Here is a 14,941-nt window from a genome sequence, read left to right as displayed (position 1 = left end):
ATATATGTGTGTATGTGTGTGCGAGTCAGGGGATGAACGAAGCGAAGCGTCATGGTATCATATATAGTAAACCGCCTGGAGATCTCCTTTATCCGTCTTGAAAACGATCGAAAGTCAAAGGAAGAAAAACAGATGCCCGCCACGCCAAGATAACGACAAAAGATAAAAGTATGAAATGGTATTTAGATGACTCTGGTATCAGTGTCAAAGAAAAGAGCGTATGCAAGTGGTCGAATCATGTACTGCCAAAAGATTCCGTTGTGAAGCTCGTCTGGAGTGGTTTCTTGAAGATCTTGTAGTAGATTCCGGACAGGATTTGGGCATCGGCCATCAGAGTCGGGGAAATATCTTTGTACATGGCGAGGAACTTGATGGTGCGCTGGAGCAGGTACTCGAGATCTTTCGCGTTGACTAGCTCACTAAGATTAGACATGTAAGTAGCGGAGAGAACAAGCATATTGCCGAATTGTCTGATCTAATCGTTAGTATGCGACGTTATGATAGTTGGTATGAAAGACTTACGCATGAGCGGTTCCAAATATATTAGTCACAATGGGCCGACCCTTGATATTGTGGAACGCTTTGGTACTTTGGATAGCAGCTGTGATGCATTGCTGGCAAGCACGTCGTGTATCGTCATCCAGCTCATCAAACTTCAACGTGTCCGCAATGTCGGATTTATCTCTCAAATCTTGACGCATGCCCGGCTCACTCGACCAGCGTGCCATATTGTGAGCTTGAAAATCGTGTGCCTTGAAAGAGGAGACCGATGGTTTCGAGTCGTTCTCCAATTTGCCTTTCCCTTCCGCCGCCTTGGGTGATTTTGAATGCAGAGCAAGTTCTAGGACAGGTCGATAGATAATGTAACGAGCGCCGTAGTATTTCGCACGGAGTCGTGCAGTGTTGATATCCTCAGATGGTTCATCCTCCTCATTCCACTGCATTTGTTCTGGCAGACTTGACTTCCAGACGTCAAGATTCAGTCCGAGAACCGTCAGAATCTTATCAGGCAACTTCTTGACGTCCGTGTCGTAAAGATCGCGGTGAACCCGGTTCAGGACTTTACGAAGATGGATTTGTGCCGAATAGAAAAACATCACTCTCGTTTGGTCGTCACTCATTGGCAGTGGTTGGTCCATGGTAAAAGTCCCGGTTGGAAGAGACACTCGTGTTTCGGATTGTGATACCCCGCTAGCAGTAAAATCCAGTTCGGCAAGAAGGTCACTGGAGACGCACATCATTAGTTTCTTAGATTTTTTATAAGCAAAAAATGACATTACCTTTCATGTTGCAAACAAGTCCAGTAAGCAAACTCATATAATTCCTTTAAAGTGCTTGGTTGCATGGCAGCATATTCGTCTCTTTTAATTCGCAATGTTAGCTCATGTAAAACGGGTGTAGGGAGCAATCGCACAAAAAAAAAAAAAAAAAAAAAAAAGCAGCCAGAACTTACTTTCGAGTCAAAAAGGAACATGCTCTAGCAGCCTGACAAATCCATCCATGGCTCTGAAATGGATGAGCTAGTTGACCGGCATAGAAACTAGCAAGAATCGCAGCTTGTACAAAAGGCAATTCGCATCCACCCTGCATCTCACCAAGAATACCCGCAGCATACGCATAGTACGCTAGACCTGGAATCACATCTATATTTTTCAAGGTAGATGCTTCAACCATGCCCTCTGGTCCGAGTCTAGAGTTCGGCCTCTGATTCGGAGTCTTCCATTCCCATACAGGGTCCGGAGACTGGACACCGGGAGACTGGTAGTATCGACTGTTCATACCTGATACTGGCCCCGACGGAGGCGTGAGAATCTCATTGAGCACAGATTGAACTTCCGGTGAGGACGCGAATGACGGCTTGTCTCGGTGTCTTTCATTGGGATCCGGGGGAAATCCAGGTAGGGGACCTTTGTGTTCACAGATTGCACCCAGAGCAAGGACTAATAGAATAACTGCGTTTTCAATGGAATGTTCAATCCTGCGCGACGACCACTTCTCCGAGCCAAAACTTGGTGAACGGGACATGTCGATCGCTTCTGGGTGCATGGACTCGGCGGAGCGTTTCCGCTTCATGCCGCGAGCTTCATTCTGGATATTGCCAATATTGCCGTGATACTGTCCATACTGTTGGATAAATCGTTCCACTTTCTGAGGTAATGTGTTTTTGTTCATGATGGGATGGAGGATATGCATGTTACTCATGTAGCTGTGAAGAAGGCGCCTGACGACGTCGGGATGAGCATTTAAATAACCCGACGGATCGATACCACCGTAGTGTTGTCCTAGCCGACTTTGTGGAGGCATTGGTAGTCCGTAGCCCCAACTTGGTGAATTCGCGCGGGAATATTCTTCATCAGATTGGGGAGTTGCTGAATCCGTCGCAGGGCTACCGCCGGGATAGGGACGATTCTGACGCCAGTGGTTCTCGGTATCGTGATCACATCCTTCACCGCACCCATAAAGTCGAATTAACCCTCTTCTTCTCTCATTTCTCAAAACGTAGTCAGTGTCGATGTTACGATCCAGCAGTCGCTTGATGGAAGGCCAATCAAGTAGTTTGTGAGCAGCAGTTTTATGGTTTTGCGGAACGGCCAATTCTCCGTCTACCTCTCTGTCTTCGTCCTTCACCAAGGGCTGCGACTGCGCATGCTGCACAGTCTTCAGATATCCTGTTATTCCTCGAACATCGCTCTGTGATGAGCTCGTTGCGGGAAGACTAGAATTCAATCCCCCCTGGGGTCCTTGTGGCGCAACGGGTGTCGACGGTTTCGATTCCAAGAGACCATTTGGTGAGGTAGCCTTCTCCTTGGCGGGTTTCATTTTTTCCTCAGGTGGAAGAGGAATTTTGCTTTGCGTGATGAAATATTTGACAAGTTGTTCCAGCCCTATAAACCTCTCCATCAGGGTGTCAAATCTTTCGCGCTGATTGTCGTCACTTTGCCGGACGCCATCCAATACCAACTGTGTCGACTTTTCCTGCCTGGGCGGATGTCAGCTATGTACCAACCTCGAATTTTATTCGTAAACCCACTTTTGAGGAGGTATGTCCTTGTATTTGCATTCGATGTTATTTTCTCTACAATGACTACATGCCGGACGGCCCTCATCGCATTTAGCTTTGCGTGCGCGACATTGATCACAAGCCTATCAACAATATATTAGAAAGCGTATCAAAAACATAAAGAAAACTAATCATACCTGTTGAGCTCTGGCGGCTTTGCGCTGACGTGGATAAGGTGGAACAGCACCGTCATACATAGCGCCTGGAGGAGGCTGGCCATGAGGACCAACATGTTGCATATACCCCGGCGGAGGACCTGCGTGATCACCATTAGTAACTCCCGGTGGTGGAGGCTCTCCCGGGCCAGTGTAAGGTATGCGCGCCGTTCTGTAATCACCGGGGGGAGGTGCAGAATGCGGGATAGGCTCGGGTTGCGTGCCATTCATAGGCCTGTAAGTGCGAGGGGAATGAGGTTCTGATACTGGATGAGGTGGTGCCGGAGCCGGTAGGCTGTTTGGTCGATGGTATGGGTCTCCAGGAGGAAGTTGAGGTAGTTCTCGACCTTGAGGCTGGGCGGAGGGATGTTGTCCTGGAGGAGGGTAAGGTGCGTGAGGATGCGAAGGTGGAGGACCGGGAGGAGGTGGTTGCGACTGTGGTGGTGGGGCCTGGGCGACCGGATTCGAGTGACGACGTTGAGCAGCAGCTTCATAATGTGATGGAGGATACGGCTGACGCCAAGGTTGCTCGTAGGCGCTAGTGTGAGGTATTGGTGCGGGCAACCCATGAGGCTGACCGTCGTGCGGTGGTGGTGGCGGTGGTGTTCGTTGGAAACCGGGAGGTGGACCGTGAAGCTGAGGTGGGTGGTGATTGAGGGGCGGCATCATTCCCCCGTAAGGAGGGAGAGTCTTTGGTTTGTTGTCCATGGGGATTGGTGCCTCCATTGTCAGCACAATGGATGAGGTATCAGGGAGATCCGGCCATCTGCTCAGTGATTCTCGCTATGTCCAAGCTCCAAATAAAGTTATATGTAGTCTTGGGTTGAAGGACTTTCGTATCTGGGAAAGACTTTGCGATTTTGAACCGTCTATATCCACGACATGTCTCTAAGGTGCAATCGTCCGACAACAACGCCGTATCGAGCGTTGCGCAATGATGCAGAACCGAATCCGTCGGTGAGAGACCAAAGACAAACGAACGAACAAGCAAACAGCTGCGTATGGAACAAATGATTTGGGGGACCGGGGAAAACAAAATTTGTCAGTGTCGTTTTCCCTAAGCCGAGGAGCATTAGTCTGATGTTTCTTCATCTTGTAAATCTTTCATCGCGCGCCTCATCCGAACTTGACCAAGCTATCGGACTGCAGTGTGTCGTAGGTAGATAGAAGAACTTTCTTACTGTAACTAAAACCAAGACGACAAAATAGTTCCTGTGTTTACTGGATAGAAACCAGTTGTGGCAGAAGGGTGTTGGAGGTGTTTGGTTGTGGTTCTGTGCCAGGAAATTGCGGACTGGCGGAGCTTCAGAATGAGGAGCAGGGTTCCTTCCCAGCGCGATAACTTAGTATGTTAGTTAGTTGACTAACTAATAGATCCCGGTAGGTTGGAGGAAAAAGAAAGGAAAACCGAACGGGTCGGGTCGATAGGTGGATAGGGAAAAAGAAAAAAAATAAAAATAAAAGAAAAAGAAGAGCCACCAACTCCGAGTAATAGAATATGGAATTAGTGTGCTAGATGGTGTCTCCGCCAGGAGTAAAAGAGCAAGAGAACAAACCGTATAGAGAACAATCGATGTGATGAGATGCACGATTGGGTTTGAGCAAGTGGGAGGAAAGGGAAAGGAAGACTGGGACAGCAAGGATGCTGTATAGGGTAATTTTGACTTACCAGAGGTAGTTAGTATGAAGACAAGAGAGCAACGACCAAGTCGAGTAAAGTCAAGCTACCACAAATGAGTGTGGAGAACAGCTTAATAAGTGTTTTGAAAGATTCGTAATTACAGCGCTGGTATTACATTACCATTTCGTATTGTTCGTTCCGTCTATGTGAGTGACACGGCCGGTTCGAAACATGGCTATTTGTAGCCAGGTTGAAAATATATACGCAGTAAGGGAATATATTTGATGGAAATCTGTACTATGACTACTCCTTAAAGTTGAATACCTGCCCAAGGCAGAAAATACTCGTTCGCGTTTGCTCGCTTCGTTCATATTTGCGATTGATTGAGCAAACGGAACTGATAGAATCGGGCAACCCGGAGATAGTCTGATACCTAGCCTTAAACCAGACTGGGTTGAATCCACGGCCAAATGACTAGAGGAAAAAGAAAGGAGGATAGTGTTTGTTTGCGCTATGCAAGACTCCGTATGTAGATTAATAGCCGTCGTTTGCTCTCTGCTCTTTAGGGATATGGACCGAGATGGACACTCAATGAACCGAGATATGATAATGCTACTCTCCACGGCGTAAGGAGTTCATAGTGTATCATCATATCATGTAGCACACAGTCTGCCCCCACTACCCCGGTCAACTGGAATCAGGACCCATGGATGTGTCATCTCCTACTCAATTTAGCTCAGGCCCCAGACCAAACACTCGGGTGTGCAGTCCGTACCTTACGTGCTGCAAGATGGAGGTTATGGAATAGCGGGGAGCCGAGTTCATGGACGGAGTACTATATACGAACCAACGTCTGTGTTGATCTCACTACGTTATATCCGAGTCAGTCAAAGAACTTTATTGCTACTCAATGATAAGTTAATGAATGGATTAGCATCTTATGGTTACACCTGGGAGTGGCTGGCGCTCTCATATTGCGGCCCGATTGTGACACTACCAGACAAGAAAAGCACGTGGGACAGTGTGACAGTTTGATAAAAGGAAGCAATAAGCCAAGCTATCTACTACTCTGTACGGAGTAGAGACGATTAATCAATATGTTAACAATGTCTTTGTCATGATATCCGGTCTATTGACCATGTCGTGGTACCATGCTGTATTTCGGTTAACTGATAAGTACGTATTGAAATGGCCATCTAACCCCCAAGGTACTGTTGACTGAACACCATCCTACGTACGTACAGAGTACCGTATAAATACTATTATTTAAGCTATCCCCATAATTATGTAACTGGATCGCCAGATCTTTCATGTCAATCTGGCTATCTGAGGAGAATCGGACATTCTCGACGAGTCAAATCCAACCCAAGGGACCCAAAGGATCACAGCAACATCAACTGTCTCCCTTTCAAGTTTCTCGGGATGCCAAAAGTGGAGTAGACTAACCAAGAATAAGCCTAATTATGTATCAATTTGAGAAGCTGACAGGGGAGTGACGATCGGCAGGGATTATGACATTCTTCAGATGGAAACCCCAGAGAATTGTAGATAATTGCCTGTGTAGAATATAGGTGAACGTTCCATGCGAGTTACCGGATCTTAGAAGAATATCAAATTGATTTCTAGAGCATGTTAACCCTAATAGGCGGTTACTCAGCGTTCAGAAGAGAGAGACAAGGCTGAGTAATAAATACACCAGATCCGAACAGCGAAAGACGTACGTATCTCATCTCGCTTAAACCATCTCCCATACCTTTGATTGGCTCCAAGATTACAGTTAAGAGCGGGGATAAGGCGATATTGTCGCAACACCATTGGGTATTTCGCTAATTACAGTACAATGATACTAGTAGTATTACAACTAGTATGAATGAGGGAGGTAGTAATGTACCTGGATCCGTACGTACACATATGTAAGGCGACAGTCCCGATATCTTGGTCCGTACTAATGCCTACAGTAGTAGTTTGATGGTGAAGAACTATATCCTTTTTATTTCGATGATTGGCTCGAGACTTGAATAAATTTACGGCCAGGTTGCGACTGGCAATCCTCTTCAGACTGATTCTGGGCAGACGCATGAACGTTGGTTTCTCTTTTTTCTCCGAAGATATTAGAGGAGGCTGCGCCCTTTTTCAAGTGGCGCGCCTAGTAAACGGGCTGCCATATGGCATGGCAGACTGCTAAGGCCGGACATGCAGCTCATTCTGCGCTTTAGGCCGTAGTTACTTATGAATTAGCATGTTGGTCGGTCGGAATATAGAAAGAGTCATGTTAATTTTGACATTGATAGAATGATGTCATTCATTGGTTGGTTGGTTCATGTCATCCTGGTTCCAAGGCCCGAACCGATCCATGATGATTAATTCAGGGGTTTATATACAAATTGCCACCATATAATATCTACAGCCATGGCACGTCTTACCTAGAATTTACTATGTACACATAAACCCAGTCCATATTGCATACGGAACATTCCGTAAAACGCTAAGCGATAATCGGAGGAACTCTCAGACAAATGATACTGTAAAGCCCAACTCTATCCACAATGTTCAAAGTTCAAAAGTGAGACCAATTTTTGAGGGCACCATGGTCATCCGGACAATCCGCTCATGTCAAGGAATTCGGCTCGTTTCCGGGCTCGTCTTTCCTCTTTGGGGCCTCTTCACTGACATTCAGAGACAAGGTATCCACAGAATATTCCGTTCGGATGACCAACTGGATGAATTATTGGTTGCGAGGACCAGGGTTAGCAAGTTTAGGGTTTGTTAGGAGGGCTGTTTACCATGGCATTGGTGACGTTCCCGCGTCTAGCGTGCAGGAATATCGTACACTTTATTTAGTTACCGCGTTACAGATATCGATTCGGGATTTGACAGCACGTATTCATACTACGCTGTACATGCTGTCTTACTCTACGACTCTGCTTGGATAGATAAAGATATGTCTATGAGATATACTTATCTTTGTTCGTGACTGTTGTCATACAGACAAGCTTTCTAGCTCTGGTCCAGGATAAAATTTAACGGGACATCGATACATATATCATACGACACAAAATACTGTAAATACAGCGTACCGCGTATACGTATCCTGGAAAATACACCAGTGCCCGCCCATGGAATCAGATTCGTCAGGAGCTGTATGTCCAATACCACAACACGTATTCATCAATACGGGCTATGGCAGAAATAGTAATATGTCCCCACATAGTCGACCTACTAGTTCCCCTTTGCTGGAAGAAATTTGATGGGATGTGATGGTCATCTGACGGGGACAGAGATGTCCTAAGATGATGAATGCGATTTGCATGCTTACTGTAGAGTTGCCCCTGCATTCTTTCTGGCATCCCAGAAAGCTGGTTGATTATCATTCCGGGTGTTTTCTTCCTGGATCGTCCTCGGGCGTGATGATCATAGGGTTCTCGGATCATCACGTGTTTGTCCACATACCTTTCTTTCCCATACTTAATGCCCAACTCGATAGGCGGGATCACTTTATCTGATCTCTACGTACGTCTATGCACTACAGTTTCAACATTCAAGCAAGGTAGTGTACTCAATGAGATGCGCTGCTCGTCGCCACTCTAAAGGCTTTTGTACGTATGTGATACCATCTGAATGATCTCATATGCATCAAGAATCGCTTGGACGAGTTTCGTGTTCGAGGGGTTTCCCCGATGCACTCTACTAGATCGGGTATTCTTTGTCCATTCACCGATCACTGCGGTCAGGCTTTACTGCTCAGGACTTGAAAGTTGAAGCCCCTCCTTGACACATTTAGCCTTTTACTCCCAAAGGCCGAAAGAGTGTCTATCAGACCTGAGTGACACGGGCCGAGTCAGAATCCCGGCTTTTGAGAGATGTTGGTTACCACATCTGATTTACATTGCATGCGTAGCGCCTCAAACTGTATAGCTCTACAAGCCGAGATTCGATTAATATCTGTCAAGTGCGTTTCCTTTGTTATGAATCCCTTTGTTGTGAGTCTTGTGATGTCTTGGAATTGGGAGACCAAAAGATTTGTCATTACAGACCAGCCAATGACTTGACTCAGCGTCTGATCCAATAGAATAGACGATCGTGAATTGAATCGTCTGTACTAATACATTCTTTATCCAGATCGAGCATGCAAGGCGGTGCTTGGATCTGATACACTCTGTCGGGAATGGATATCTCTTTAAATCTCTGTTAACTAAATGTAACCTCCTACATCAACAATTTATACGGAAATATTATACATTCTCTTATTTTCCGATGTGATCTGTCGAGTTTGAAGGTGTACATACTACGTATGTGAATAACTATTCGCACAGTATGCCCAGGTTATCTTAGCTGCGTAAAAATGACCGATACGGATTGATTACATACGTATTCAAGCATGCACGATATTCGCAACCCGGGGTATCCCTGTACTCTAAACTAACACTCTCCGAAATCGAATAAGATCAGGATCTGATCCTTATGACCACTCAACTAGACTAATCGCTTTGACAGCGGGAGTGCAGGCTGACCCTGGTGCTCCGTACCGCTTCCTTGATCGCTGGCAGCCATGGCGTTTTTTCTCGTTTCTTTTTCCTGAGAACTTTGAAAGACAGAAGACTAGGAGGTTAGACAGTTTCATAGCCATGCAATTTTGATGTCCTAACTCAAGCCTCGTGAACTTATATTATAGTGCTAATATTTTATAATAATAATGCCCTATTATATTCCCATTTTACCGACCTTAGCTCTCAAAAAAAAAAACTCGAACCCGTAAAACCCTAATTCAACTCATTTTTTTTCTCTTTCTGGCCGAGGATTTCCGTATCGAGGGTTTAAATGTTACTGGTCGAATCTCAGTGTGTCCAATAATCATTTAGAGCTTTCCTGCATCACTGACACCGACAGGGATGTACCCTGTAGTTTGTTGCGGATGTCGTTTGTATCTACCTTTTTTTTTCTTTGCTTTTACCACCCGCTCTTCGCATCCCAGTGGTCTGACGAAGCGGGACGATCAAAGAATAATTATTTATTATCTATTTATCTTAAGGCGAACGATGTATGTAATTCGCGGAGAAATGTTTAGGGACCACAGTCGGTGCTGCTCGCTTGAGCTCAGTTCGACAATCTGCAACGACTTGGATGTGAGGTATGTAAGGATTGAGATCGGCTGATTCCATATCCAGTAGAGAGCGATGTCTATCGATATATGCATACCTAAGTAGATAACACAGTGCGGTTTGATAGAGTCGTACAAAATGAGGGGAGCATTTCAGCGGGGTAACCCTAAATCCTCACCCAGTTCAACTAGTTATGCCCGTGTATAACCATTATTTTGATATGGACTGGAGTTGAAATGTCATGCTGCAATGCATATCCCAGATGAAGAGGCTTGTGTGTCTATACTTGCTGACCGCCACATATCGGACATGGCCACAATTTGCGGATTGCTTCACATGACACGTAGACACCAGGACAGCCTGGGGATGAACCACGACCTTGATTCTTGCCTATGTACATACACATGATGTATATCTATCCAATCTTAGATCTGATATAATGCGTCAGATATGATTTCTATAGCCTCAACTACGGGAGATTATAGTTGGACGTTGTTACCTTACCTACCTAGGAAGTAAGTTATGCTTTACCTTAGGGAACGCCAACCTGCACACCAGATCAAGGATATACCATGAGACATTCCCACCAAGCTAAAAGATTGTTCAATTGCAAACAGCCAAGTGTCGAACCCTGCATGAAATGTATGTATACATATAAGTATGTAAGAAGTATGTACGTACATGTGTCCTAGATATGCATGAGATGCTTCATGCGCCTCAATGCAGCGCGTCATTCGTTTTCTACCGAATGAGAATACAAACAGGTAACGGATACTGTAAATAGAAATAGAAATGGAATATTCAAAAGGGAATTTCCTCGGTCTCCTGGTTCTCTTAATTTCCATGATAAGCGGATAGAGATCTCAAGGGTACTGATAATGAGACAAATTCCAGCCCTCGTTTCTCCGCGGCAATGTAACAACTTGTCCTAGGGCAGAGTGTGTATGTAGTTTAAAACAGAACTAAAAGAGCGGTGATGATGTTGACCGTAACATACGTCTCCTGGACGAGATCAGACTTTCTCGGAGTATACCGTTCAACATCGCATCTAGATAGATACTCCAGACCACATTACACAATCGGTGAGGATTACTAGATTCATTTTTCCATGCGTTCCGGGCTACCCATGCTGTTGAATCTTGGGGGGGAATGTGGACTGCGCCGCAACCGTGAACTTGTCCGATCTAACCGTGTATTACTGTAGGATCTTCTTCAGAAAGACGGTATGGTATATATGTACTCCGAGAGCTAGACGCCAGCCCTAACGCACCATGCTGATGAGCAAAAAAATTACGGAGTACGAAAGCGAAACAAACGGCAAAGGGCATAGTTACTTAATCTGGTAAGTAAAAGTACATGACCTACTTCTGAGTGTTTGTCAGACACGCATCAAACGATCGGATTATCGTTCCGTCTGCGTTTAAACACAACCATCGCCTTCAGGTACATTCAAACCTGTTCCGTGATTTGTATCGGTGTGTAAAATGTTGTCACGTATAGACAGAGGCGAATAAGTATCATTCCTACGATTCCGGGATTCTGACTATTTGCCAAAGCAGTCTGTCCGAAAATTCGGGGTTGACAAACAGATGGAAACACATCAAGAACAAAACAGGGTGAAAGGAGAAGAAAAGGATGGGCAGCGATCAAAAGTGCCATCCAGTATTAGACACCCTACATACTGGAAGTATTGGATGACATGATGGACTCCAGTTTGGGGATTACTCATGTGAAGCCTCGAGCACATTGCTTCGGCTTGATTGATATGCCTGATTTGAGTACTTCACTCTTCAGGACGTCTCGTTCGTGGTATATTTTAACATTTTAATATCTATATCATGGCAAGAATCTCATGTACCAGCCAACATAAAGGGGTAGACGTCTAGTCTTGAACAAAGTATACTACAAGGTCAACTATGGATGAGTGAGAGAACAAGCTTGATACAAAACACTGACGAACTCATCCTCCAGAGTTGGGTAGTAGAGAATGACTTTTATTCATTGCTAATCATCAATGACAATTGTCTGTGATATAATCCTAGCTATGTACACTGTTCAATGTCATTTGCACGTCTCATCATGTCTATGGTTTGCACCTCGTGTCTCCCGATTCGGTAGATTCTGTAGACTCATCTCATTAAATAATGATATAACCTCCAAAGACTGTGAAACACTTCTAGTCGATGCTCGGAATCCAACAGATCGTACCACTTGGTCCGACGTAATTTGAGGACATTCCATGGCTGTTCTGGAGTACCCCGCTCATCAAGATCACTGCTACCCGTGGTAAGACATTCGATATATCGTCGATGGACTCTGAGATGCAGGATTGAGACGTGATGGTTGATATGTGAAAGCATGTAGATCTTTCACAAGGACAAAAAATTGTTAGCCACTATCGACAAAGTGATGTGTCTTGTATGAGACTTACATCGTCATATGGACTGTCACTCTTTTTGCCAATCTGCATATATTTCATCTTTCTGTCCCACAAATGCATTCCGGGTTCGATAATCTTCCATTTCTCGCTAGGCGTCAACCTTCGAGATCTCCCTGACCGCCGCGACGGTATTAGCGGATTCGCATATCGAGAACGCTTATGCATACTCTGATTGTTGGTATCGTCCTTGTCGTCTTCTTTCTCCTTTGCATTATTTGAATTCGCTGCTTCGCCAGTGACACCTTCATGATCAGCACCACCGAACCGAGGCACCGTAGTCCACCATTTGCCTTCCCCGGGTCTGACTTCAACGGTACCTTCACGAGCACGTTCTTGAGCTAACAGGAGCATGGCGCCGATTTCACGGAATAAATCGCAAAACTCCTTGCTACAGAAACCCGGTTTTCCATTGGGTTCGTTAAAATTCGTCTCATCCCGGCATTGAACCCCTATTACTGGCCCTTCTAGTATCCCGCTTCGTGCTGTCTGGCGGTCTTGAGGGACTCTTCCAGAGACTAACGTGTGGCGGACGGGGAATAGTAACCCTTGAACATGTAACCTGGGCATGGTGGAAGGTACAGTTACTTGGCATTGGAATGGCCAGGCTACCATTTCGAGGAGTCCCCTCATCGTCTCGTCGCGGATATCAGCTGGCATTTCACTGCCTGTCCCGAGGCGACGTCCTTTGTAGACACGTTCATAATTGGTTTCCCCAGCTGACGAGTCACCTGTGTCCATTGGATCACCAACACCTGTGTTTGTAATAGTCTGCTGTTGCTGTGGACTGTTGACAGTTTGAGTCCCCTCTTCCGGCCTGGGTTCCCTGACCAGTCGATCATAATAATTGTCCCGACTAGTGTCCCAATACTGAGACATTCGTTCAAGTCCTACCCAAAATTTCCTCGACTGGGTCAATCTCACCCTATCCCGCCCAGGTTTAGGAGGCATTCTTGAAGCCTCCCTGAATGCATCATCGCTGTCCAACAATAGCTCCTTCTTAACGACGTCGTATTTCTCACGGGGTGGGTACGGAACACCATTCCCCATCTTATGAGCTTCAGAGGCTTCGTTGTCATCGCTACTCTTGTCCCAGACTAGTGGAGGAAGACCCTGTAAAAGCTCATCAGGTACAATTTGAAGTCCCTCTATATCAGTCTCGACTTTCAAATTGAAGGCCTTGACGTGATCAATTGTGATGTCTTGAGGTTTTCTGAGTGTCAACAGATGCCGGTAGATGACATTGAAGTCCGTTACGGTTTGTGTTTGTTCGCCATTAATTCCAACATATTGTGGAAACTCTAATGGTGTTGGGGGAGGTGGTGCATTCCGTTCTTCGTCTGGGTCGATGCCCATCGACTGGGCTCCTACTTGGATCTGTTAGTGCTCCATGGAAAATTCACGCCGCTGTTTCGTGATTGTGTATCTGTATTATATATGCCAGGTATACGCCAGCATGCCCGCCAAATCAGGCAAACAGAGAATGCGTCTACTGTTGCTTTCGTAGGAATAGGTAACTTTACCTGCACCTGCCCACGCGAACATTCTGAGTGTGCGGACACTCTCCTCATGCAGGAACTCGGCACGGGTCGCGACAGGACATGAAGCCAACAATCAAGTTGTGCAAGTGTCCCTTCAGCTATTGTAACATTCAGAAACAGGAACCCATTCGTTGTAACAATTTTGGTGGTTTTGGAAGTCGAATGACGGAGGACGTTTGTCTGGTGGGGAAGCTGCTACGGGCCGTTGCCGCCTTCCCGCCACTGTGACTCTGGAGTCTCCACTGATTGATTATCTCATCATCTATTTTCTGATCTATAACTAACTAGTTATCAATAATCAGATCAGATGTCGTCTCTACTTCTTTTTTATAGATCATTCTTAAGCTTCTTATGTTCCTGGAAGCGCAGCTTTGCCCATGGCTTGACGAGTGTATATTCGTCCTACATTGGCCATTAGCATCCCAAACAGCCTACCAACCAGATCCCGACCACGATAACAGGTTCTCCCCAGGAAGCAGTCTTCCTCTTTTATTTATGTTACTCTTCTGTAACTACAGCTGAGTAACTAAGCAAGTGTGATTGTTCGAGCGATATGCAGGAGAAACACGTGACAAAAGCCCCGAAACGTCTGTGGTTTCATCCTACGGCCTGTGATTGGCCAAAAACAGAATCCATAACCGCCTTCCCTGCTCTCACAGCGAACATGCCACCTCCAGTCAGCCATGGCCAGCAACAGTCAGCATGCTGTATGCGCTGAGCTACGGTGCAGTCACAGGCTGGGTGCTGGCTACTGGTCAGCCATCGTCACGGTGTTACCTCTCCAAAAATAGTACTACAGCGAGGTGATATCACTGGTCAATAACAACACTGTGACGGCCGCATGGTCGCTGACACCCCCTGAGGATCTCCCAATACTCTCCGTGCTTCACTATGCCGCTTCTGAAACATCATACCTACACGCTCACAAGTATGTGAGTTGAGCCAGCCGTGTCGTCATGTGTTAGGAGTTGAGCCGGACTCGACCGTCCAACAGGATAATTAGGCTGGAACTGTAACAACAGTCCCC

General features: G+C 45.9%; 2 protein-coding genes across 2 annotated transcripts, besides 3 other annotated features; both read right to left on the bottom strand.

The window, feature by feature from the left end:
- Positions 1-235: 235 nt before the first annotated feature.
- TSTA_090670 (C6 finger domain protein, putative) lies at positions 236-3,942 on the bottom strand (the record flags this gene model as incomplete). The annotated part of the gene is made up of 6 exons (XM_002478746.1): positions 236-470; positions 523-1,224; positions 1,281-1,361; positions 1,454-2,980; positions 3,032-3,144; positions 3,199-3,942. 6 exons carry the CDS (start codon positions 3,940-3,942, stop codon positions 236-238), a joined length of 3,402 nt encoding a protein of 1,133 aa, XP_002478791.1.
- Positions 1,415-1,438: a microsatellite.
- Positions 3,943-4,654: 712 nt separating the features above from the next.
- Positions 4,655-4,690: a sequence feature (T-rich).
- Positions 4,691-10,576: 5,886 nt separating this feature from the next.
- Positions 10,577-10,623: a microsatellite.
- Positions 10,624-12,065: 1,442 nt separating this feature from the next.
- Positions 12,066-13,918, bottom strand: TSTA_090660 (uncharacterized protein; the record flags this gene model as incomplete). Its single annotated transcript, XM_002478745.1, has 3 exons — positions 12,066-12,302; positions 12,368-13,743; positions 13,897-13,918. 3 exons carry the CDS (start codon positions 13,916-13,918, stop codon positions 12,066-12,068), a joined length of 1,635 nt encoding a protein of 544 aa, XP_002478790.1.
- Positions 13,919-14,941: the final 1,023 nt, after the last annotated feature.

This window comes from Talaromyces stipitatus, genomic scaffold (assembly GCF_000003125.1).
Source record: "Talaromyces stipitatus ATCC 10500 scf_1105507295527 genomic scaffold, whole genome shotgun sequence".
Lineage (NCBI taxonomy): Eukaryota > Fungi > Ascomycota > Eurotiomycetes > Eurotiales > Trichocomaceae > Talaromyces > Talaromyces stipitatus.
This window is presented reverse-complemented; position numbering and strand designations above follow the sequence as displayed.